At 38.1% G+C, this 25,791-nt stretch overlaps 2 protein-coding genes across 2 annotated transcripts; both read left to right on the top strand.

Annotated features, from left to right (window-relative positions):
* The first annotated feature begins 962 nt into the window (after positions 1 to 962).
* psmc4 (proteasome 26S subunit, ATPase 4) lies at positions 963 to 4,985 on the top strand. Its single transcript, XM_056762310.1, has 11 exons — positions 963 to 1,041; positions 1,740 to 1,838; positions 1,956 to 2,142; positions 2,326 to 2,472; positions 2,593 to 2,702; positions 2,827 to 2,920; positions 3,036 to 3,203; positions 3,908 to 3,984; positions 4,076 to 4,244; positions 4,445 to 4,500; positions 4,580 to 4,985. The coding sequence occupies exons 1-11, from the start codon at positions 1,006 to 1,008 to the stop codon at positions 4,691 to 4,693; spliced, it is 1,257 nt and encodes a 418-aa protein (XP_056618288.1). The 5' UTR covers positions 963 to 1,005; the 3' UTR covers positions 4,694 to 4,985.
* A 2,469-nt stretch (positions 4,986 to 7,454) lies between these two features.
* On the top strand, positions 7,455 to 24,819 carry si:dkey-199f5.8 (beta-1,4-galactosyltransferase 3). Its single transcript, XM_056762558.1, has 7 exons — positions 7,455 to 7,582; positions 17,606 to 18,557; positions 18,678 to 18,913; positions 20,247 to 20,434; positions 20,657 to 20,779; positions 22,122 to 22,226; positions 22,355 to 24,819. The coding sequence occupies exons 2-7, from the start codon at positions 18,302 to 18,304 to the stop codon at positions 22,515 to 22,517; spliced, it is 1,071 nt and encodes a 356-aa protein (XP_056618536.1). The 5' UTR covers positions 7,455 to 7,582; positions 17,606 to 18,301; the 3' UTR covers positions 22,518 to 24,819.
* Positions 24,820 to 25,791: the final 972 nt, after the last annotated feature.

Genomic DNA, 25,791 nt, shown 5'->3' with positions numbered 1-25,791 from the left:
TGTAATTTAAAGTGAGCATTGCTATGTACGAAACGCAATTTACGTGATCTTAAATATTCAGCTTCCTGTAGGCCTACTTTGACTCTCGAAAGAACGGATTATTCCAGAACAGATTATTCTAGCTAGAATCTAAAAAATGGAAGAAATCCCGTTAGTCAACAGCTTGACCTTGTATATGTCTATCAGAATATAAAACATATGATTATTTTAACATAAACCTACAGATTATACTGAAGTCCTTATCCAAAACCAAGCATTTCTATTTTAGTATGAAATCGTGTATGATTTTTATATACAGTCCTTAAAGACGTAAAAGTTTTGTTCAGTTTTGTTCTTTATTTATCCTTTTTTACTTTTTTTAATTCTACAATACACACACGTTGTATAAAGCTTATCTGTTTATATGATACAATATTATAAATAGCACTTCCTCTGATCACTACTATATTTATTTATAAACTGAAACATATCAAATCAGATAATGAAAATTTAAATCGACAGAAGCCACACAATATAATTAAAAACAAATGCAAAAAGTTCGAGCTGGTTAAAAGAGCATGGTAACAACATTAACAAGTCCTTTGGGTATTTTACATACATACTCTTTTAATGGCTTTTTGTTTATAAACCCGTAAATAAATATTACAAGATTTTATAATTTTTTTCAAAGATATAAGTTAAACAAAACGTTCAAAATACGTTAAAGCTAGATGTAATATAATTTACTAACCTCTAGGAGGTGCCACGCTTTCTTTTTGTGCTGTACCACAATAACAACATTACACAATACGTGTTGGTAGCTACAAATTTATGCCTTTTTATGGCCAAAGCGATTATTTATATATTTATTCATACTTTTTCTATAAATACCTATGTCGTTTTTCTCCTCCTTACTACGAGACCAAACGGCATAAGGTTGGGAAAGGACGGGTTTTAGGACCATGTGATGATTTACTGGACTCCGGATATATAATCCAGCGTGACGTCAGTTGATACAACGCAAACATGGAGGACGGTGGAGTGTTGGTTGAAAAACCTCAGGTTAGTTTTTCGTTGCCTTTTTAGGCTTTTTTAAAGACGAGAGTTGATGTTTACATCCCATTTACCTGAAATATATAGTAGTGTATAAAAAGAAAGCGCGCATACAGCATAAATAAGCCTTTTAGGATTTAATTCCTCAGTAAAAAGGTGCCGATTCATTCAGTTCGCTGCAAATGCTCAGTCATGCCATTCTCTGACAGCAGCTAACGTTAGCATGTGTGCTCACAATAATTTAAAGAATAGCGATTGAGGCGTTTATGTTTCAGTTCAGATGTATAATTTTTTCCGTATTTGCACTTTATGTGATCGCATAATGAACAGTGTACGAGTTTACCCATTAAATAGGTTTTTATAGAATTTAGGCTATTGGTTAGCCATGTAGCATTGCAATTCAAAAATGTGTTGTTTGTTAGCTAAAATAGTATTTTTAAGAAAATGACTAACGTTAACTCGGTAACAAACCTTTAACAGAGCAGTAGCATTCAAGTAGGTTGACATGTCAATATGCACGTCTAAATATTTTAATATCTAACAGTTTGATTTTATATTTAGTTTTCTTTGGTATATAATATCATGTTTAACATTGAAATTAACTGAAATTATTGTGAAGTGTTTATTTTGCTTTTGGCTCATAGATGTAATTGTGGACTTGAACTACACAGCTATATTTATGTATTTAACGTTTTATTTTCCAACAGGATGAAGTGCCGGCATTGCTGAATTCTAGACCTCAAACTGGCTTGTCCTTCTTGGCTCCTGAACCAGAAGATCTGGAGGACCTTTACAGCAGATATAAGGTGGATTAGTTTTGTGATTTAGCTCATTCTACGATATTGACACACTATCCTGTTACTGTTGTTACCGTTGTTGATATTTAACTGCCAATTTCATTTTCTCTCATGTCCAAACTGCAGAAGTTGCAGCAGGAGCTAGAGTTTTTGGAGGTGCAGGAGGAATACATTAAAGATGAGCAGAAGAACCTGAAGAAGGAATTCCTTCATGCCCAAGAGGAGGTGAAGAGGATACAGAGCATCCCTCTGGTTATTGGGCAGTTTCTGGAAGCGGTTGACCAGAATACTGCTATTGTGGGCTCAACTACAGGTGAATTGTTTAATCTTGATATTTAAAGGCGTTGTCAATTTAGAAGTTTCGGGAGGTTTCAGTGATTTAAGATAACTCGATAACCAAATTGAGTATAAATTCTTGCATCAAAAATGCAGTGTTAAAGGTTTGGTTGTTGTGTTTTCCACCTAATGCCACATGTGAACTGTCTTCTTCCTACAGGCTCCAATTACTATGTTCGAATTCTGAGCACAATTGACAGAGAACTGTTGAAGCCCAATGCGTCTGTTGCTCTGCACAAACACAGCAATGCGCTGGTGGATGTTCTTCCTCCAGAGGCTGACAGCAGCATCATGATGCTCACATCAGGTAACAGCTACACTTAGAATGATGGGAAGGTGTTGTTTCATTCATTTTTTTTTCTGGAAAGCTCTTGCAGCAATATTGTCTTTACATTGTAGTCATTGTGATTTGATTTGTTGTCCTTAGATCAAAAACCAGATGTGACCTACTCTGAAATCGGAGGAATGGATATCCAAAAACAGGAAGTTAGAGAGGCTGTTGAGCTCCCTCTTACACATTTTGAGCTTTACAAACAGGTGTGCATGTGCATTCGTTCATTCATAAATGAATACATGCATGCATGCATTATTGCCAGGGCTTGTGGGAAACAGATTGCGTAGTAAATTTGTTAGTTTACACTCACTTTTGTTCAATTCTAAGATTGGTATCGACCCACCCAGAGGAGTGCTTATGTATGGACCCCCTGGCTGTGGAAAGACTATGCTGGCAAAAGCTGTAGCTCACCACACTACAGGTTAGCTTCATGTCTGATGAGCATCTTTCAATTTTTCACTTGTCTTTTATAAGTCTGTGAATGGTACAGAAATTGATTTAGCTTTTACGCTTAAGTTGGTCTTTTCTTTTTTCAGCGGCCTTCATCCGTGTTGTGGGCTCAGAGTTTGTGCAGAAATATCTGGGGGAGGGTCCGCGCATGGTACGAGATGTCTTTCGACTGGCTAAAGAGAATGCCCCAGCCATCATCTTCATTGATGAGATTGATGCTATTGCTACTAAGCGTTTTGATGCACAGACTGGAGGTATGACTCCCTCTTAGATATCTCATACTTAATACCTGTTGTTGTTGCTAGGGCTTTTTCTGGGGCCCGTTTCAATAAGGAAGTTCAACCAACAGCGAGTTAACATCGGAACTCTGAGTTGATTTCCGTTCAACCACATCTCTCACAACATTTAAAAAACTACTTAAAACCCATCTCTTCTGTGAATACTTGACAAACAAATGAAAAAAAAAAACTAACCCTCTCAACAGGTAGTGGTCTAGCTTTTGTTGAAACCAGTAACTTTGGGTTGGCACCTAATGTATTATGGCTCCTGTATGAACTATCGCTTATTGCTCTAAACTCTTTGTAAGTCGCTTTGGATAAAAGCGTCTGCTAAATGTCTAAATGTAAATGTAAATTTTCTCAAGAGAATCGCTACTCTGAGTTTTCAGTTTCAGACCAGCTGATTTGAGTTAGTTCAATCCACTCTTGAGTAAGTTCACCCTAGGTTATACGCGTGCATCAAACATGTTATTTTTTAATTACAAAATTTAAGTACAAGCAAATAATTTAACCTTTAGCATGTGTTTAGTTCCCTGGCAGTGTAGGGCTTTAATAGGTTAGGGTTTGGTTGATTTAGTTAGAATCGAGGAAGAACTAACTTAAGTCAATTATTTAATATTACAGAACAATAGTATCTCAATTTAATGTGTGTTCATTGTTTTAAACCACCTTTTTTCCAGCTGACAGAGAAGTGCAGAGAATCTTGCTTGAGCTCCTCAATCAAATGGATGGCTTCGATCAGAATGTGAATGTGAAGGTAGAAAATCAACTTAATTCTTGGTGTGCAGTGCGTGTTCCTCTCCTTATCCTGCTGATGATTTTCGGTTTCACGCCTGTTTTAATAATAGGTCATCATGGCCACGAACAGGGCTGACACTCTAGACCCAGCCTTGTTGCGCCCTGGAAGACTGGACCGTAAGATTGAGTTCCCGCTACCTGACCGTCGACAGAAGCGTCTAGTGTTTTCCACCATCACTGGCCTGATGAACTTGTCAGAGGAAGTTGACCTGGAAGACTGTATCCTGACCCCAAATGAACAATTTCATAGTTTAATTTATCTTTTGCTGCAGTGCTGTATCAAAATGTTGGAGTTATTTCTTGGAATTAAAAAAAGATTTACTTGAAGTTGGCATTAAAAAACAAAAACTAAAAGTAAGGATGCTTTTTATTGGATTATGAATATCGTTTCTCGTTTATCGTTCTTAACAAAAATGCAGATGTTGCCAGGCCTGACAAGATCTCTGGTGCAGATATCAACTCTATTTGCCAGGAGGTGAGTTTAGTTTTTTTATATTGTGAAAAGTCACTGTCTCACACATTCACATTTTTTATGCTGTTTTCTTTATGTACAGGCTGGAATGCTTGCTGTGCGTGAAAACCGTTATATTGTGCTGGCAAAGGATTTTGAGAAGGCTTACAAGACCGTTATTAAGAAGGATGAGCAGGAACACGAGTTCTACAAATAGAGCAACTGTTGACTAGATATTTGGCATTAGCTCTTATCCTGTTGAAGCCTTTATTTGTGTGTACAGCGTATTGTTAAGGATGTAACACTTGAACCTTGATTTATCCATTCAGGGTTTACTACTTGTACTGGGACTTGATTTCACAGGATTTATTTACACATAAAAATATGGATGCATCAACATGCGCATTTGGTGAGCATGTAATCTGTTTATTGAAGAAGGAACAACACAAATACAACTATTAAGATGTTTTCCATAAACAAGTTTAAATAAAGACGTTTTTGATAACTAACCTACGCTGTATGCTTTCTGTTTAACATTGCAAAAAATATATATATCATTTTTTCCGATCATTTTAAACCAATTAAAAGCAGTGATGATTTGTTTAATCGGACTAGGTGTTATAATCCCACTGTTTCAGCATCGTTGAATTTTTCAATAGGACGTTTCACACGCTTTATGCATGACAGGGGGAAGCAGTCAAGAATATGAATTGAGGAAAGGCGGTCTGAGGTTTCGTTGGGTAGGCATCCTCTGTGTTTGGGGAATCAATTATAATAGTAATGCATTACACACTAACCTTTCCATGCTATTATCAGAGAGCCATCTCACAAGTTGTGTGTCCGATCCCACTTTAATCACATCCATTATCCTGGGTGAAACATGCCTTTTGATGAGGTTCTCCTGATAATATTTTAGTTGCTGATAATGCCCTTTGTATGTTTCCCATCATCCCATCGCCTCATTGGGTGTTTTGGCCCTTTATCACAAGACACCCTCAGCCAAGGGAGGCCCACCGCAGGTTGATCAGACCTGGGTGTGTATAGCATAGTAACAAGGACATCTAGCAGCCCATGCTGTGTCGATCCACCTCAACCACAGCCATTGGCTTCTTCTTTCCGCACCACTGGCCAGTTCTTAATTATCCTCCACTGGACCTGTCTTCTGAAGGTGACCTATTGTCACCTATGGTGACCTCTACATTTAACCCATCCATAAGTGAATAATGAACTCACTCACTGCAAGTCGTGAACACACATACACCCGGAGCAGTTGGCAGCTATCACTCATCAGCACTTTGAATGCTTTGAATTTTTCTATTGAAATTCATAAATGTCATAATATAGGGGATTTTAAATTTCAAGACTTTAAAGTTGTCTTGTCAGTGCCAAGTTCCCATTGGCTTGCTCCAGTCGCTCCTTTCAACGCCATTGGTGTAGTAAAACAATTTAAAAAAGAATCAAAGTTCCTTACTCTAAAAAGCTAAAAATTATGTAATGTATACTAATGAAACCACAATTTGGTAATGAAGTCTATATCTGTTATGCTCTTTGATCTCAGACTTCCACTGGCTATCAATCCCTCTTTCTCTCCTCGTCCACCATAGAAAAAAATTCTGTCATTATTTACTAACCTTCGAGTGGTTCCAAATCTGGATACATTTATTTTTTCTGATGAAAACAGAGAAAGGTATTTGGAAGAATGCTTATAAACAGGCAGATTCCCCCCCCCCCCCAATTGACTATAGTTGGAAAAAATACAATGGTAGTCAAAAGTGTCCCAGAACTGTTTGCTGTCCAACATTCTTCAAAATGTCTTCTTTTGTGTTCAACATAACAAAGACATTTAAATAGATTTGGAACAACATGAAGGTGAGTAAATGATGACAGAATTTTCATTTTTGGGTGAAGTATCCCTTTAACCCCTTCAGTGTCAAGTTGTAGTTCTGCCTTTCAACACAGGGCGGAGTGTGGTTATAAAATATCACACAGATCAGATACAGCTGTAATGTTATTGTGTAGAGAGGAGCCAATGGAAATAAAATATCAGATTGTATAATTATGTATTTCTGTGCAAAGTTTGTGGTAGAGAAATCAAAGAGCTCAGTTCAGTATAAATGGCTATGAAAACAAACACAGAAGTTTAAAAATCGATGTTTAACACGGTACAACAAATATTGTACAAAATGTTATTAAACAGTCAGGAATGTTCAAGATTGAGATGAGTTGTATGACATGAGAAAACACAATACACACTATATTGCTGTACAGGATAAATGTTTCAGACCAGTTTTTTGGTAAAAGCTATACGATAAAATGAGATAAGATCAACTTTAATGATCCCCAAAGGTCAAATTCACATTACACAAACTTCTTTTCTCACTACATATGACCAATGACCAAGCAGTCCCCCACTAGGTCACTAGAATTAGATTGGCTTACTGGTTAAACAAGTCTGGGTGCATGGCTTTATTTGAGATATAAAGATTTTAAAGATTATGTCAAGAATGCCCCCACCTTACTGTGATGCTAACTATTTAGTTTATGTAACGTATATGTATGTGATTAGTGTATAATCCTGTTGGGTGGGTTATTTAAGAGAAAATATATGTTGCTAATATATACTCAAACTCATTTGACTTTGTTTACACATAATTTCTAACTGAAGGAAATAATGTGAAACAGTACAATGATTTAGAGCTCTGATTAATTCAAAAGATCCCTTTCATCTATTAAAGTGACAGCAGGATTAAAAAGTTTTGAGTCAAAGTCAACAAAATCTATAGAAGAAATCAATTATTAAAAGCATCATTGTGTTCATTTAGAGATTAAAACATGAAACGGGGACGGAACAGCTTTTTTATTTTGGCATGGGAACACACGCAAACTTCACTTTTCTTAACAAATGTTTGACCTTAAGGCGCGCTCACACGTTTACCACCAACAGCACAGCAGCGTGAACGTGCATCACTTCCTGCGCATGCTGGGCGCTTTCAACTCCGACAGGACAACCCGTGAGGGGGGAGCGAGTCGACGAAGTCATCAAAAATAGGAATAAGTAACGGAAAATCTCGTTGAATAGTCCACCAAGCTTTTCGAGTTTAATCGGGTAAGTCTTAAATACTCGTATCGGGATGTTTTCTCAACGGGTGGGTTTAACAGATGTTTATTTTTCTAGGGGTAGTAAGTATGTGATAAGCCCCAGTTGTGTTAGCCTGCTGTTGCTAACGGCGCTGGCGTTGTGACTGTGGGCGGCTCACCATCGTTTCCTTCCAAGTTCAGGATTGAAAAAACAGCCTGTGTTTGTAATGGCTTTTTGTAATGTTATTTGCGCTGTAATGACACATTTAGCACCAGTACGGCCAGTCTCAGCAGCAGTACTTTGTTATTAAATCCGCTGTTTAGACCTGCAGTTATGCGTCTAACGTTATTTGTATTTATCTTGAGGGCACGTTATTGTTTCCCTATGTCACGGGGATCAGAAAGGGAAATTAAGACCAATACTTGGCATGTCTTAACATGTTTTTTGAGCATTTATTTATGTGAAGTTTTATTTTATACAGCATTTATTTTGGACAAAATAACGGAATGTCTCTCTTGTAAAGCATTCCAAGGTTGTTATTATCAGGTAACTTAGTTCTTGGTGATTGTTAGTTCAATATCCTGACTCAGTTCTGGTGAAGTATCGGCACAATCTCTTCAGGGCTTCAGACAATTCGTGTCTGTATAATTTGGTTTCTCAGGGTTACGCAATTTACCACACAATTTAAGGCGGAATTACGGGTTCTGCAGCTTAGTTCAGTTTAACATAAAAAAATGCTTTTATAATACTAGCTTTTCGTCTGTTTTCAGAAGCATTTAATTTTTTAAAACCAGGAAGTATGTATGAGTATAGCATACTTTCAGCAGAGGTTACCGGAGGCTCGATTAAACATTTGCAATGCAAATTCTAATCTGTAATATAGATAAAGAATGTTTAACTAATAGTTCGACTTTGTTAAGAAAGTTAAATAATATCAACGTGAAAAGATTTATACTCGTAAAGGAACAATGAGGATTACGGGGCTTTTGCAATTTTTTGAACAATTTAAGCTCTGCTTGTTTTGTATTTTTTTTTTCAAACAATAATTTAATGGATGCTCCTTGTTAATATACAAAATGTAAGGAGTAATTGGAAATTTTCCATTGTAACATAACAATACACAAATAAGGAAAAACTGAGCCGGTAGTCGATTTCTTTAAAATGTCTATACGGTCTGGTTTTACGAAAGATTTACATTGAAGAATATACAAAGTTAGTTTTTCATAGACTACGTTTTTTTTTTGTTTTAAGACAAGAGGTCATCCCCGTTATCCATTAAGAATCCATGTTTCTCCTTTCTGAGATGCGTTTAAGTTGGAAACATTGCAGGGATTTGTGAACTCTGCTGTCTAACCTTTTTGCAAGGCTATGTGCGATAATGAATCGCTGTGCTTTGTTTTTCTGGGTGAGACGTGGGCTGTTTTAAATGGCTTGGCATCTTTCGTCACCTGGGATCTTATCGCTTGGATACAGGTCCAAGTAGCAGGTTCTCTTGCTAACACCAGAGCATTTGATATCCCTGAGTTTCTTGTTGCGCTGGTGCAGAGTAGTCACTGGAAAGTGCAAAAGGTCAAAGGTGTCTAACATGTTCATATCTGCTTCTTGTACGAAGTGTTATAAATCCAAGGGATTGTGAGTAACACGTTATTCCTAAAACTAAAAGGTTTTGATGAAATAAGTTATTTCCAGTACATCTGTTTAAGATCTTTTGGAAATGCTCATCTTGTTGGAAATGCGGCATCTATCTGTTTCTGCTCGTTTCTGAAGTAGTTATCCCCAGCAGGGCTTGGCTTTGTTTACTTGCTGTGACTGTAGTGTAAAAACTGTACTGAGATTTTAAACCTCTGTTGTCATCCTTGCAATGAGTGAGTTTTAGTTATTCACTGCTCGGTGTTCTATGAGGGCTGTGTGAAAAATCAGAAAAATGTTGCTTTTGTTGAATTCATGAATAAAAACATGTGATTCACATTTTTACAGGAACATCTATATTCCTGTATAGATATATATTATATATATGATCTAATTTGGGTATTTTTGTTTTAAAATGTCTACTGTCTAATGATGCACAGATAAGCGATAAAAACACAAATAGACCAACCTGATGAAATAAATGAGGGTTTATAAATATTGTTTTCATCCACTTAACGACTTTTCAAATAAAGCTTTTGGTAATGCTTTGTGGTTAAAGATCCTTTGAATTTGAGCACTGCTTTTATTGTTACATTCATGATAACGAAAAATTATCTTGGATTCCTCTCATTGTTTCCATGTGAAACTATAAGCATTCTAAAGAGCTGACTAATAGATTAAAGGTCTCATTCCTCGCCATCCCATTTTTCAACCTTTAGTTAGCGTGTAATGTTGCTGTTAGAGCATAAATAATACCTGCAAAATGATAAAGCTCAAAGTTCAGTGCCAAGCGAGATTTTGTCTTTAGCTGAATTCGTTTTTCAAGGACAACAGAGAACTGCTGGAATTGGACTACATCCCTCTACTTCCCGGGTACATGATGTCACTATTCTGAGTGGTTTCAACCTCCAGCCAAAGGAATACGCCAAGAAAAGGGCGGGGCCTTCCTTAGAGAAGAGGAAGAGCCGCTGGACTAGTGTGACAGCGTGCTGTCATACATGCTTGTTGTTCAAATGGTGTGTATTTAAACAATCTTGGAGGCTTTGCTATATATATATGGATGGATGTCAGTGGATTGCCTGATAGGTCACTTTCCCAGTCTGCAGTCCCATCCTGTCTGAAATCGTCCATTATAGTCCCTTTGCCCAGAAAAACAATCTGATACCAGACACAATGACTGTAGGCTGGTGTGTAAACTAATGGACCTGGGTCTGCCCTACTCAACATGCCTTTGGATTAAAGACTTCTTGACAGGACGACAGCCATCAGACTCAACACCGGATCCCCTCAGGGCCGGGTGCTGAGCCCCCTACTCTATACCCTCTACTCACACGACTGCATCCCTGTCCATGTCAGCAATAAAATTGTTAAAATTGCAGATGACACCAAGGGGGTGGTACTTATTTCTGGTGGTGATGAGTCTTCCTACCATGATGAGGTACGGCGGTTTTTAGTGTGGTGCAATTACAACAACCTGCTCCTGAATACATCAAAGACAAAGGAGTTAGTCATTGACTTCAGGAAAAACTAAAATTAACATTCAACCCATACTGATCGGCGGGGATTGTATGGAGAGGATTACAGACTTCTGTTTTCTGGGAGTTTTTATCAAGGAAGACCTGACCAGGGGCGTGAACAAAACTGGTGAAGAAAGCACAGTAAACACTATACTTTCTGAGGGTCTTCAGGAGTAATAACATTGCCAAGAGTCTGTTAGTGTCGATTCTACCGATCCACCTTCGACAGCATTCTCACTTACTGCCTCTGTGTGTGGTTTTCCAGCTGCACCGCAGCACACAAAAACAGCTTCAGAAAGTTGACAGGTCTGCGGAGAAAACCATTGGGTGCCCTCTCCCCCCTCTAGAAGACCTTCACAGTGCCTGCTGCCTTAAAACAGCTCAAAATATCATTAAAGATACATCCCACCCTGGCCACTCGTTGGTTAATCTGTCACCGTTAAAAACAAATCGCTATAGAAACAGCTTCTACCTAGTAGCTTTACAATTTCTAAATACAAAATACAATACAATACAATAAAATACACCTTTATTTATATAGCACGGTTTACAGACAACCGAAGTTGACCAAATTGCTTTACAACATGCTATAAGACATGCTTTGTATTTATTTTTCACTTTAATCAAATTAAAGAATGTTGCGCCCATGTGCAGGGCTGGACGTTTTTTACACATAGCACTGGTGCCACAGAGGCTTAAAGTTTTTAGCATAGGCTAAATAGGTGTAGCACAGGTATAAAAAGTGCAGTTCATTACATAAATAGGCAGGTGAATGACAAAGGACATTAATGTTACATACAGATGGAAAAAGTAGTGCCATATATATTTAGTTTTTCCCAAATTCGTTTTTACCTTTTTAATTGTTCTGAGTTTTGTATCTTCAATGTGTTATTTTTACAATAGTAGATACATTTGTCCATAAAAACTGTTGTATACCATAGTATTTATAATATAATTATTATTTAATGATAGTGAAATTCTTGGGTACTACAGTAGTGTTTAACCTTATCATAGTAAATATTAAAGTAAACTGTAGTGTTTACTACAGTTTATACATTTACGGTTCAAATTAAGCAGACTTTTATTTTGGCGGGTCATCGCAAAGACGCTTGAGGTGTGTTTGACGGTGGCTTCCATATGGTGGCTTTAAGCAAACAGGGAAATGCTTGTAAAATAATCTCAGAACAGCTCTATGGATGAAGTTCACGTGTTCATGTCCTCGTATAGTGATATACATACAAATCCACGGAGTCACGCTTATAAAATGTTAAAGTGTAAGTGTCACTTGTACACACGCAGAACAAGCAGATGACATATTTAAATAGAAGAATTCTGCTTGTGCTATAGAGCTTGTTAATTGACGTCACGCCACGTTGAATGTTGCACCATCTTTGGTGTTTTGTTTTTCTTGTTTGATTAGGAAATGTTACTTTTAGGTCGATCTTGTTGTGTTAAAAACGGCAAAAGCATTATGCAGAGTCTTTCAGGAAAAGCCCATGTTTCTTTTACTTTCTATTTCTCCATATATCCAACAAAACAAGTTACGGTACATATCAAAAGAATAATAGCAGTGGAGCATTAAACTCCCAAGATGGCGGTGCCATAGCAACATGCAACATAGAGCGTGACGTCAGGGTTCACATTCTCTATTCCTTCCAACAGCGGCTCTGTCTTATGTACCTGCCAAACTGTATCGAACACTTGCTATTAAATGTATTCTTGGTACAGATAGATTTTTCGTAGCACGTTCAATGCATATATGTCGCACTGTAAAGCCCAACCCACGTGACAGTGAAGCCGTAGTATGTGGGATTGTTTTTGATTGGCAGCAGGCCAGGATCTTTCCCTCTTTTCGAAGGTCCTCGTTTCCTTATTCTTCATTTATTGCCCTTCTATTCTAACACATGCAATCCAGATGCCGGGAAACTCCCGCCATCATTCGTCTCGCTGTCCTGAGAGGAGTTAAGATTCTTAAGGTTTAAATCCTCTCAGCTTTTTATTCACAGAACCTTGCACTTCTAAATTCATAAGTCGCTCTCTTTAAAAGTGCCTTTTGTCGGTTCAGCATGTTGCTGTGTAATTGTCGGGGAATGATTTGCATCATTATTGGCTTTGAATTATAATTTTCTTTCGTATTTTCTCAGGTATAGAAGAGTACAGAAATAATTATGGTCTAATGACTCAGGGTCAGAGTTTCGGGCCAGTTGACGAAACATTTGAATGCTGTATTGTTTAAGTACATGTTTTATGCCTTGCAAAGTTATGCAAACATTTAGTTTTCTGTGATTTATGCAAATGTTGCACATTTGGCTGATGTATAGTGGCGAAAGTAGGGGTATGATTGTACAATATTTGTTTTTGTTGCTGCTCAGGTTGGATTAAACTACCAAAATATAAGCGCTATGGTACAAATTGGACGAAAGACCAATCTTAGTCACGATCATTTTTTTTAAATAAAACCCACAAAGCCGCTAGGGGCACTTTTTAGAGTTTCAAAATCTCATTTACTATTCACTCCTATTCTAAACCTTGGAATACCCAGGATACGTGGAATGACAACTCTGACTGCATTATTCTGAAAAAAGAACATCATATACAAATAAGATGCCCTGAGAGTAAAAGGATGGGATTTTTTTTAAATGTCCCTTTAAGTAATATCTGAATACAAAGATGTCAGTTGAAAAACATTGGACATTTTTGACTGGGACTGCTAGATTTTTGCCAAAATACCAGTAAAGATCCTGGCTGAATATTCAGCTGCTGAGCCGGACTGTTAATGTGTAAATATTGTTCTGTTCTTCTCTACAACTATAGCCACATGAGTCACTATGGGGTTTGGCAATCTGTCTGTATATTTAATGTAAATGGACTTTGTATTTACTTATTCATCTGCCTATTCTAGCATGTTTTTCAGTGTATAATTAATATATTCAAAACCTCTGGCAGTATTTTGTACTGTTTATGCCTTATATGTAAAGATGCATAACACTTGCCGTAGAGAAGAGAAAAGTAAAAAAAAAAGATGTGTCTTGACTAGTGGAATTGGCATCAGTCCCTTTTAATCCAGAATAGAGAAGGTGGCACATGTGCAAAGCCGTTCACATGTTCCCCCTTTTCTTTGTTTGGTAAGAAGGGACTGATGGAAGGAAGGAGAAAGAAACTTTCTTATTTAAAGAATGTGTTCTCTATCCTGTCTTTCTAATATTTGCTTCAACACCCTTTCCCTACTGTCTTAATGTGGCTTAGTTAAATTTTAGTTTTTTGTTCCAGCCCAGACACTAAGCTTATATACTATACAAACTAAAGCAATGCTGTGGTTATTTTTTACTATGTTTGTACCGTATTTGAGACAATTTTTTTTCTCAGACTGCGCACAGTTGAACCACCCACAGTCTGATCTGATCACTTACCGTGAATTTAGCAAACACAAAAAATGCACAAGTTGGCAGTAAATCAACATTTTTAGGTTTAAGGTGCACCAGTCTTTCTGAAATAGTGTTTATGAGTTGCCATGATGATACAAGCCTGCATTGGGGAACAGCTAATGACTGGATTTGTCAAATTTTACAAAGGTGCAATTGAAATGATGTTTTGTTGTGGTGCAATAGAGCATGTAAACCTCCACATGCAGAATTTTTTATCTCCCCCTTTAGAAGTGTATAAGTGAAATGATTTGTTGGGTCTAAGCACATTGATTTGATTTCCCACACTGATCTATCACTGTGAAATCTAAAGTGTTCTTGTGCTAACTATATCAAATGAATGTTGCGCTAAAACATGATGTCAAAATTTTATGGTTATACTTAGTTGACAATTAAAAAATCATATATTTACCCATTTAGTTGAAGTGTTGTCTGCTTAGCTTAGAAAAGTGTGTAGCAAACTGGAAAAAGAACAGCTTTTTGTTCATGCATAATAAGGTACTAGCCAAAGTGATTTTCTCTGGTAGACAACATGACACAGATGCAGACCACAAAACATTTGTAGAAAATAACCATTTTAATGCTCATCCTAATGGGTGAAATTGAGACCAAAGTGTGTGGTCACCAGCACAGGGTCAAACCACATGTGTTGATATCATCTTTAATAGAATTCGCTTTTAAAGGACTACAGAGAACGGCTGGAAGTGGACCACAGCCCTCTACTTCACGGGTTTATGATGTCACTATTCTGAGTTCATTTAAGAACCTCAAGCCAAAGGAATACGCCCAAAAAGTGCAGAGGTCTTCCTTAGAGAAGATGAAGAGCCTCTGGAGTAGTGTTTGGTTATCAGAGATTGTAAACATTTGACTGAGCTACGTGCTAAACTACTTTCACTGTTTTAATACATTGATATTGTGTGTGCGCTCATATCCTACCTCTAAAACAATTCTATGAAAAATGTCCTTTGAAGTCCTGATTGCAAATTACTCCTGGTTAATCTGCTTGTTTTTATTATCCAACTCTAGTCCAAAATAAAAAGGCAGACTAACGCTTCTGTTATTAGTGTTAATTAATATACCCGGCCTGACGCCAATCAGTCCGGTGTCATTTCCCTCGCCATAGTAGGAAAAAATGTGAGGTCTCTAACAAAGACTGACTTTCGCACATGCACTAGCAGACCTCCGTTACACTTTGATCGATCCATATATTTTTAACTGATAAAGTGAAGTCGACGCAATTGTGACTGTTTATTGCCAGAAGCCAAAGCTTATGAATACATGTGAACAGAGGGGGGACAGACCAATCACAACAGCCTTAGAAGCTGATGCTCGCTGATATGGTATGGGTGGGACAATTCGGAAGGAGGGACTTTACATAGCCTGGAAGAAATTCAGTCATTTTGTGAGAAGAGGGACAGCGGTTAACAATAGACTTGAAATATAAAGCTTTTTTAAAATTAGAAACATGAATATCCTTTGTGAAACACCAAAAAAACATAATCAAGGCCTCTAAAACAGCAAAAGGCTGGGTCCTGGAAAAGAGCATAGTTTCCGGAAGTATAAATCTATGATACTTAAGTCGCACATGCTAATAATTGTTTCTGCAAATGTGGCTGTTAAATCCTCCCTTCTGATTGTTGATTGTTTTTAATGTTGTTACAAAAATCTGACATGTGATGCCTCAGAGATATCTGCTGATGGGGGGTGGCGTCAGCTGTCATAGCAAGTTGTTCTTACTTGCTGCTGTGTCCGAGCATGCCAAGCAGGCAAATAGATGACGCATTTATCAAGCAATGAGTTGGTCTGTTTTATGTAAATGCTGAGAGGGAGGAAATGATGACAGTGAGGAAGGGAAGTGATGAGGGAGTTACTCTCGTTCACAAAAAACAAGGTGATCTTGCTTCTCAGACAATAACACCTCAAGAGAATCAGCAAGGAAATTTGAATGTAAGAAACGTAAGTACTGAAGTTTTTATCAATGGGAAAATGCTGAAGAACATGCGTCACTGTGAAGAAACCGAGTGCAGCTTTATGTTAAGTGGCAATAACTGTTTACTTTTGGTTTGTAAGTGTGACATTTTTTTCTATTTAAAAATTGAAGTTATGGATTGTTGTTACTTTTAATGTGGCCTTTCTGTCTAAATGTTTAATTGCAGTTCATGTTTTGTAAATGTGTAAAATATTAAACAGACAAGATATATGGCTAAAGTTAAAACAGGCCAACAGTTTTGAAACTGAGTACCATGTAGAGATCATGTCTTTTGGGTCCTAACCTTGGGATGAAAAAAGAATACAAGACAGAAAAAGATAGATAAACGTAAGCGAGCAAAAAAAGCGCTGCAACAGAGCAGATTCACTGGTTATTAGATTACAGATCAAATGTAAAGAAAGTGTGATTTGTTTATTTGTTTGTGGATTAATGCAGATGTGGATTAATGTTTCTTCGTCACGTGCAGAACACTTGGTTAACCACATCCCACTTATTTACATTCTGCTGTACACACGGAATAGAAACATTATTTTATATTTTAAATCATTTTTATTTACGTATCGTCATAACACCCAGCTCTGTATGGAATTAATCAAGTGCAGACTACGAAGGGAGGGAACGTATGACGAGAGGAATAGATTAAAGATCTTCACAATTGGGCAAAATGTAATTGAGCATTCCTGTGCGCACACCACATATTTTACCTTTGTAATCCTGGCACACTTCTGTAGATTAGGCTCATGTATTTAATGAGCTGTAATTGATTTGTGAACAGATCCATCTGATTGTATCAAGCAGATTAACTGTATTTGGTTTAACGCTGCCAGTGATCCTGGTGCTAGGACAGAATTCCCAGTGGTGCCAAAGTGGCTTTTCGGGCCAAAGTCGTCCTCTGGTGTAACAGAGTTCCTACTGAAGGTGTTTGGCTTTTTCCTGACGGACAAGGCCTGTGTCTGGGATGTCAGCCATATGTTGAACCAAGCAAAGGCTTTAGTCATCTAACACATTTTAAAGAAATGGAATGGGGACTTACACAAAATGATAGTGTTTGCAATGTTCATGTAAACTTTTTGCTAAACCTGGAAATTAGGGGTAAATAGTTTTTTTTTTATTTCACAATATCTGATTAGTATCTTAAGTTTAACTAAACTAAAAGTAAGAATTCAGACACTAAAAATTGTATTATTAAATTTGTAAAAATAATGTTTTTGGGAAAGTGCCAGGAGCCAATGTTTGCAACATGTATTACAAATGCATGTGTTTAGTCCATAAACATCTGATGGTAAATTTTCTGCTTTTCAAAGTCAATTAAAGTTAAAAGCATCACAACAGATGTTTTTGGTAGAACTTTTGAACAATTCAAACATGTCGGATTAAATTCAATCTTATGAATCCATTTCTTTCATATTGTTTTTTTTATTAGTTGCAGACATAGGCAAATAAACCATCTTATGTGAAGTCTCTTCACTGTTTCTTTCTCTTTGTTTTTCAGGCACTGACTTCTTCCATTGGACCAGCTGGCGTTGGACCTTCCCCCTACACGGAGACAATACCCAGAGGGTGTTAGATATACTCCCTCCCCCTTATTGTTTGCCCCCATAAGCATCCTAGATTCATACACGTACACACATTCTCTCTCACAAACACAATACACTTGCAAAAGCTATGGCATGATTAACTCCGTAGAGGCCATGAAGGGTTTACGTGACTTTTCGTGACCGGTACTGTGGAGGACCCTCGAGAAACAAACAGTCGGGTTCCTTCTAGCTCTCCCGGTTCCTGAAGCTTTGGAGGAGCTCGACAAAGCTCGGTAGATCGAATCATGAAAACGCCAGAGGACCACTGGGAGTTTCTATTCAGATATTAATAGCCTGAAAGACTTGAAGCTAGCAAAGTGAATCAAACCCAGTAGTCGGTGAGAACGTCGGTTGTAGGAGGATAAATGAAATCCCTCCTTGACCGGTTCATCAAACACACGTGTAGTGCCTTTATCGAGCTGATGTTTACACCATATCTGATGCACGATCCTTGTTTTTTTTTGGCATGCTGATATAAAAGCCTGAAGTATACAAAGGAATGCATCCACCGTAGAGTCTAGTTCCTCACACATATCAAACCCGAACTCAGCTAAACAGCTCTTCTGACTCTCAGACACGGTGTACGGATTCTGTTGCTCGCTTCCGTCGCCATGTTCTCGCTGCAGTCCAAATGGCGCTATCTGATCATGCTTTTGGGCGTCCAGTTGGTCGTCATGGCAATTCTCTCAAGAGAGAGCTACCAGAAACGGGTGTCATATTTTTTCCGTATTTTTCGTAAGCCCGATTCTGCAGCGGGAAATGCTGATGGACGAAACCAGACGGATGTCTATGCTAACCTCTCTTTTTTGGGACCCACTCTGAATAAAGACGACATGCCCTACTGCCCTAAAAAGTCACCTTTGATTGGTGAGTGATATTTCCTAGTAAACTCACAGTTGAGCAAGTCAGTGTGAAACTAAACTAGCATGACGTTTTTCCTCTTTTCAGACTGGTTATTCATGTTCACAATTCTCTTTTTGCATTCAGGTGGACCAATCCATGTCACTTTCCCTTCCAAACTGACGCTCGCCGAGGTGGAGAGGAAGAATCCCCTTGTGATCCGTGGGGGGCGCTACAGGCCTCCGAACTGTGATGCCAGGCACCGTACTGCCATTATCATTCCCCACAGGAACAGAGAACACCACCTCAAGTTCCTGCTCTACTACCTGCATCCCTTCCTTCAGCGTCAACAGCTCAATTACGGCATCTATGTCATTCACCAGGTGGGTTCTTTTCATTTACACGTGCGTTTTCCACAGCGGACTTGCGTTTGGAGCTCGGTGAGCGTTCATTATAGACCCTGCGTTCACAGTTTCACATGTTGTACAAAGATGTATTGTTGCTTGGTTATGTACATCCCAAATATAAACCCCAACTACCCAACTCAACTGTGCCTTCTGGTGAAAGATAATTCTTCATAAGCACTTGATCCTGTTATAGGTCTCTATCTACATTCAAACCTGTACTGCTCGCTCCGCAAGGTCACTCAGAGGTCATATTTTGCTCCGCCTCAGCTTATCTCTTTTTATCAGGAATACTGGAAATTTTCCTTTGGTTTTTTTAATGCAGGATTATACTAGATTTAAATGTCTTTCATCTTTCGGTTACATACCGTTTGTTATTTCAAGGTTAATACCGTTTTATGTAGGATTGTGGTTGTACAGAATTAAATAGATACAATTGTTGGAATTGGATTGACCTTGCTGAGAAAATGTCTATTGGTGAGAGCATTGCAATGGATATTTTGCTACCCCTTTGAACACAATAGAAGATATTGTAAAGCACTTTAGTAACCAAACAACATTGGCTCCCATGGACATCTATTGTATGGACACAAAACCACAAAAAAAAAAAAATGTTTTCAGCACAAGTCATTGAATGACAATGGGGTGAATAAATGATGACAAAATGTTCATTTTTGGGGGGGACTATCCCTTTAAGGGTATGATGTAATAAAGTAATAACTAATATAATATTTGATCTTTTATCAATATTCTGTCCAGCTTCTTCATCCGTCATGAAAGGATAATGTACGGTCAGCTTCATGCCGGGTCCTGATGTTATTATATATTAATTGTATTAAATTACATTAAAACTACTCAAGAGATAGCTATTGATTCTTTGTGGAGGTCTACCAGAAGTAAAGTTTGGGCTGAAACCCTCTATTACACAATCATATTACACTAATAAACATCAGAAAGCTCTTTTTAGCGAGGCCAGAATGTGGACTTTGAAACAATGCATTACCGTGAGAAGAAAATCGTCTCTCTGTTTATATTCAGGACTCAGATATATCAAGTGGGCATGGATAAGACTGTAATCCTCACTAAACTGGCCTCTGATTCCTGACCACCTCCAAAATATTTTCAGATGAGTTTTATATTTTGAATAACAGCTGACTAACCTGCTGATTTTGAATGCTTTGTGATTATTAATGATTTATTGATTTATTAGTAACATACCTGTACACCCACAAAATCACAAATCCGTGTATGTCTGGTTCTTATCATTGTAAATCATTCTTTCCAATATTAATACGTTTATGTTACTTTCTAGGCCGGGAATTACACCTTTAACCGAGCAAAGCTGATGAACGTGGGTTTTCGGGAGGCAATGAGAGAAGAAGATTGGGATTGCATTTTCTACCACGACGTGGACCTCATTCCAGAGGATGACCGCAACACCTACGTCTGCGACAACCACCCTAAACACGCCGCTATTGCCATGGACAAATTTGGCTACAAGTCAGTCATTCACATTTTGATGCGTTTCGTAGACGCTTTTATGCAAATCACACATTTTATTTGTGTTTGTTTTCTTGGGATTGATTTTCTTGGATCCTTTTGCTACTTTGTTAGCGTCGTGCCAGTTTTTAGAATTTCATTTGCATGAACCCGAGTTTTGCAAATCTGACACACTCAACTCAACTAGCCTGATGAAGAATTTACATGCATGTTTTCTATCAGGTTGCCTTACAAGATGTATTTTGGAGGCGTATCAGCGCTGACTCCCAATCAGTACCTGAAGATGAACGGTTTCCCAAACAATTACTGGGGCTGGGGCGGCGAGGACGACGACATTGGAATCCGGTGAGCGTTTGTGGTTTCTGTGTGTGTGAATTAGCGCCGAGAGTGGATGAGCATGTGGCAGATGCTTTGTTTGTGTGTGTATAGAGAGTTTTCTGTTTGGGGGGTCTTCTCTTGTTGTGGTGCTAGCTGTGATCCAGCTACCTGTCTTTGAACCATCCTGAAACGTCACCTTTTGTTCATAATGTCCTCCACATCTGCCGGTGTAAATGCAAAAACTAAGGAAACACATGATCATCCTAGCATTACACCAAGTCAGTTAACCTTCAGGAATATCAATGAACCCTGTAAGGAAGCATGAGTGATTGTGAACCATTTTTACTTGTTTTTGTGCAAATGAAAGTGGCAACAGATACAATGAAGAGGCAACAGCAAGGGTGGTCTAGGGAGGACCATCCTTACATGGTCTCACAGACCTCCATGCAGTATGAAGTATCTGGATGATGAAGGCATTGATGCCAATGACTGGCCCTCATGTTCCCGGTTGAGAACCTCTGGGATCTCATGTATCCGAAGCCATCATGTAGCACCATAGACTGTCCACGAGCTCACTTATGCTCTGGTCCAGGTCTGGGAGGAGACTACTGCCATCTCACCAGGAGTATTTCCAGAGATTCCTTGGCGTTCATACGGTCACGTGGGGCCATTCACATTACTGACTAACATTGAGTTTCTGAATTCAAGTTGAATCAGCCTGAATTCATTTTTTTACAGTGATTATACTGTAATTCCTGCCCTAAATGTGTTTATGATTTAGGCTTTCATTGTCACCATTGTCACATTATTTTGTTCTCACAACAATATGCGAAGTATATTATTGAAGAGTTTTAGCTTGAACATTTTGTGCATTGGGAACTTATACATTGTGCTTTTGACGTTCCCTTAATTTTTTTGTGTATTATGTGTGAATTATGTGTATTATGGTCTTAGCTGTAGTCTATCGCACATGCTGTGATGATGAATAGAGCTGTGGTGCTCATTTGGGTGTCGCAAGGTGGGTCCACTTTGAGATTAAGACTGCTCTCTAATGTGTTCATTTAAAAGAAATTTTGGGATTAAGCACAGTTTAATATTTTAATTTTTAAGGTGGTGGACATAAAACACTTTGAATATTAAATATGAAAGATATTTGTTGTAAAATTGTCTTTTACACACATTTTGCAACTGTTTTGTTGGCATTGCACTCTTGTGGCCTTATGTGAAGCAAAGAATCTCAGCAGATGTCATCCGGGTGTTGTTCACCCGCTGTACCATGAGTTCTGAGAAGTGCGGGGAGCATCTTGCTTTTCTGCTCCCATGTCTTAACAATCCCTCCTTAAACGTCTTCCTTTCTCTTGTTTTTCAGCGTATCACTTGGAGGAATGCTGATCAGTCGTCCATCTCTAAAAGTGGGCCGATATAAGATGATCAAACACAAACATGACAAAGGGAATGAAGTGAATCCTAAAAGGTAAAATCTATTTTTGAGTATCTGAGAAACTTCTCTGCAATGTAATATTAACTTCTTAATAAAACGACATCCTCACGATTTTATGCCCATTATTAGATGATACACTAAGCCATTTGTCTTGCATGCAGGTTTAACATGTTGGCAAAGACCCGGCATACGTGGAGAGATGACGGCATGAATACAGTGGAGTACGAGATCATGTCTCGGGACTATCAATTACTTTACACCAACATCACCGTCAACATCGGCACGGAGGCGGGCCTACATCCACCAAAAAGAACTACTACTTAATATCCCATAGACCCGAGTCCTAACGGCAATGTTTCTGCACTGCCTGCAGAACCCTTTCCCCACTTGCACAGTGAATTCTCCACTTGCCAGTGAATCAAACAGGATCTCATGCCTTTAAACGCACTACAGACCCTCCCGTTTCCTTAACGACGGTGGTGCCACGATAGCGATCTCCCTTTCTCTTGCCATCTCCAAAGTTTGACTTTTCTCTCACTGGTTCACTTTATCAGTCAGGGTCTTGCAGCCCTCTTTCTCAGCCGCTCATGCTGGGCCGATGCGTTCCTGACAGACAGACTTTTCATACATGCTGTGCCCGAGGGCACCGCTATAAACCTCTGTTGCCTTAGAATCAAGCTGCACTCTCTTTTTACATTTCTTTCATGATGATTGAAGCGTAGGTTCGGCTGCCCTTCGGGTAGGACCAGCACATAGAGAAGGTTTTCTGCTTTGTGTCAGAAATGAAGCAGGCGGATGTACTGCATAAGCAACATTGTTTGCTGCACTACTCTGTGAGTGTCTGCTGCATTTTTCTGTGAGTACCCTAATACCCTTGACATGTAATGTAATGTTTTTCAGGTGGGTGGAGGTATAGGATGTTTATCTTCCATTTCGAGCGAATCGATCACAACTGGTCTTATTTTTTTGTAACAACCACTTTACATACATTTTCGTTTTAATTTTGCGTCTCAAGTTGTCATGATTGCCTTTGGTACTCTTAGTAACACCACTGGCTTTATAATCGTAGGGCTGCCTCTCGCTTTCACGAGTTATTCATAGTATTTTATCTGCATGTTTTTTTTTTATTTGATTTACTGGATTTTTGTGTTGTGGTTTGGCTCTGTTAGAGATAGGCGTGTCAAATATATCTGTCTTTTCACATGGTTAGTGACCGTGTCATGTCAGTTTAGAACGCATTGTGACGGTGTGTCAATTTAGTTGACTTTATAAAGATCACAAGCTTTAGTCCTTAAAGCTTTTGCAACCATCTCACATGTTTGCAGAACACGCCTAATTACACAAACATTTTAATTGAATACGTGTTTAACAAGTTTCAGGTTTCCAGCTAAATTGGTCAGCAAAGCACTTTAGCCAAAAGCTTTTCACATATTTCAGCTGCTTGATTAATGGATGAATATCACGAAACCTGGCATTTTTAACCATACAATTAAAACCAATTATGTTTATCAGAAATTAGACAATTTAAGAAAATAAAGCCTGTTTGATGACTATTATGGATAAGGGAGTGTAGGACTATTGCGCCTCATTTTCATTACCGTCATAAAAAGATATTTGGTTCTAGACACATAGTAGTGAGAAGTTCAGGGGCCAAAATCGAAATGTGGTGAATTATGTCCTAGACACATTTTTCTGCTCCATGTGATTGAAAATTTGCGAAAGACCACTGACCTGACACAATGACATTTCATTGTTGTACATTTTTATTTTTGTACATTTTCATGTTTCGATTCAGGTGTAAAATTGAGGTGTTTTGCTCCGATTGCTTAGAACTAGACTGAAATATGGCCTTCACAGGTTCTCCTTTACCTATGTTTGACATGCCTTGTTTCATCTCTAAATGTCGTTTGCTTTGGGATGGTCCAGTGTCTGGATGCTGGATGCTTTTGAGCATCACGTCGAGTGAGTGAACAAATTCGTATGTGCATATCAAATGTGTGTGTGATGTTTGCGAGAGAGAACTCGATTATCATATCAAGTTGGTAGTTACGTATGCTGCTGCTCTCCGAATAGGACGGAAGGAATTGTTGGATGCATTTTGTATGCTGTTGGGAACTTCTCATCTACAATGTTTTGGTGTTGGATTGTTAAAAAAAAATATTGGATGTTGTGAAGGCAGAGATACCAAAAAATTGTTTTTGTGGAAAGCATGTTTTATTTTTAACAGTAATAGTCTTTTCTTTTGTTAATGGTAAATGTAATTTAATCTGGTCCATTAATCAGTAATGAGTGTTTCCATGATGCATATTCTTTTGTATCACATTGAATACCTATATTTGATAATTACTCAGATCACTCTTATGAATTCATATGAGATACTTTAGAATTTAAGAAAGGTCGGGTTGGAGTGATATGAATAGGTCAGAGGCGTGCACTTCTCAGGTGGGGTGTGATGAATCAGGTGTGTGTCTAAATGTGCCTTAATGGGCTTCAATAATCTAGAAATTGAGTTCTTCGAGGGAAGTGATTCTAATCCAGGGCATTTGTTTCTATTGTTCGCAATGTCTGCACACAACAAAGTGGCCTTAAAATGATTTAATAAAACAATGTTAATGTATAAAGTGAAGGTTTCTTGTGACTGGTGTATTTATTAGAGCTGTCCAGTTATTACAAGACCTTATGCTTAATTATACGCTTATGGCGTTATTGTACATTTATGGACATTTCACTGTTAATGTTGATAATATAGGGGTTTTAACATTGGGTTATCTTGCTCCATGTTTCACGCTATTCATACTTCAAGGGATAGTTCACCCAAAGATGAAATTCTGTCATCATTCACTCACCCTGGAGCTGTTCAAATCTGTATAAGTTTCTTTGTTCTGATAAGCACAAAAAAACATATTTGAAAGGATGCTGGTAAACAAACAGTCATTGGTAACCATTGACAACCACATTAGAAAAAAAATACAAAAGCAGTCTTCAAAATATCTTCATTTGTGTTATACAGAATGAAGAAATTTATAAAGCAATCTTTCCTACTACGGTAGTCAATTGTGGCTGAGAATCGTTGGTAGCAAGCATTCTTCCAAATAGTTTTTTGTGTCTATCAGAACAAAGAAACTTATACTGATTTGAACAGCTCTAGGGTGAGTAAATGATGACAGAATTTTCATCTTTGGGTGAACAATCCCTGGGAATATGAATGTGTTCATCAGAACAAGGAAATTAATGCAGATTTGCAACAACTCAAGGGGGAGGAAATCATGGCAGAATTCTTATTTGTTGGGTGAATGTCCCTTTAACCTTGCCATGTAAACCTGCTCTGGTCCTCTTAAAGGGACAATTCACCCAAAAATGAAAAGTTGGCAATGTATTCACCATATGTCAGCTAAACCTGTATACGTCTTCCGTGAAACACAAAAACTATATTTTGAGAAACGTTATGTTAAAAGTGTGCTTTGAAATATGTGTAGTGCAGAAGTCTTGGAATGACACGAGGGTGAATAAATGACAAAATACTTTTTGGGTGAACCATCCCTTTAACTTAAGAGTTTCTGTATACACGTTTGAAATCATTTCATTTTCAACTTTTTCC

This window comes from Triplophysa dalaica, chromosome 12, assembly GCF_015846415.1.
Source record: "Triplophysa dalaica isolate WHDGS20190420 chromosome 12, ASM1584641v1, whole genome shotgun sequence".
Lineage (NCBI taxonomy): Eukaryota > Metazoa > Chordata > Actinopteri > Cypriniformes > Nemacheilidae > Triplophysa > Triplophysa dalaica.
The sequence above is the reverse complement of the archived record's forward strand: the minus strand, read 5'-3'. Positions and strand labels throughout refer to the sequence as shown.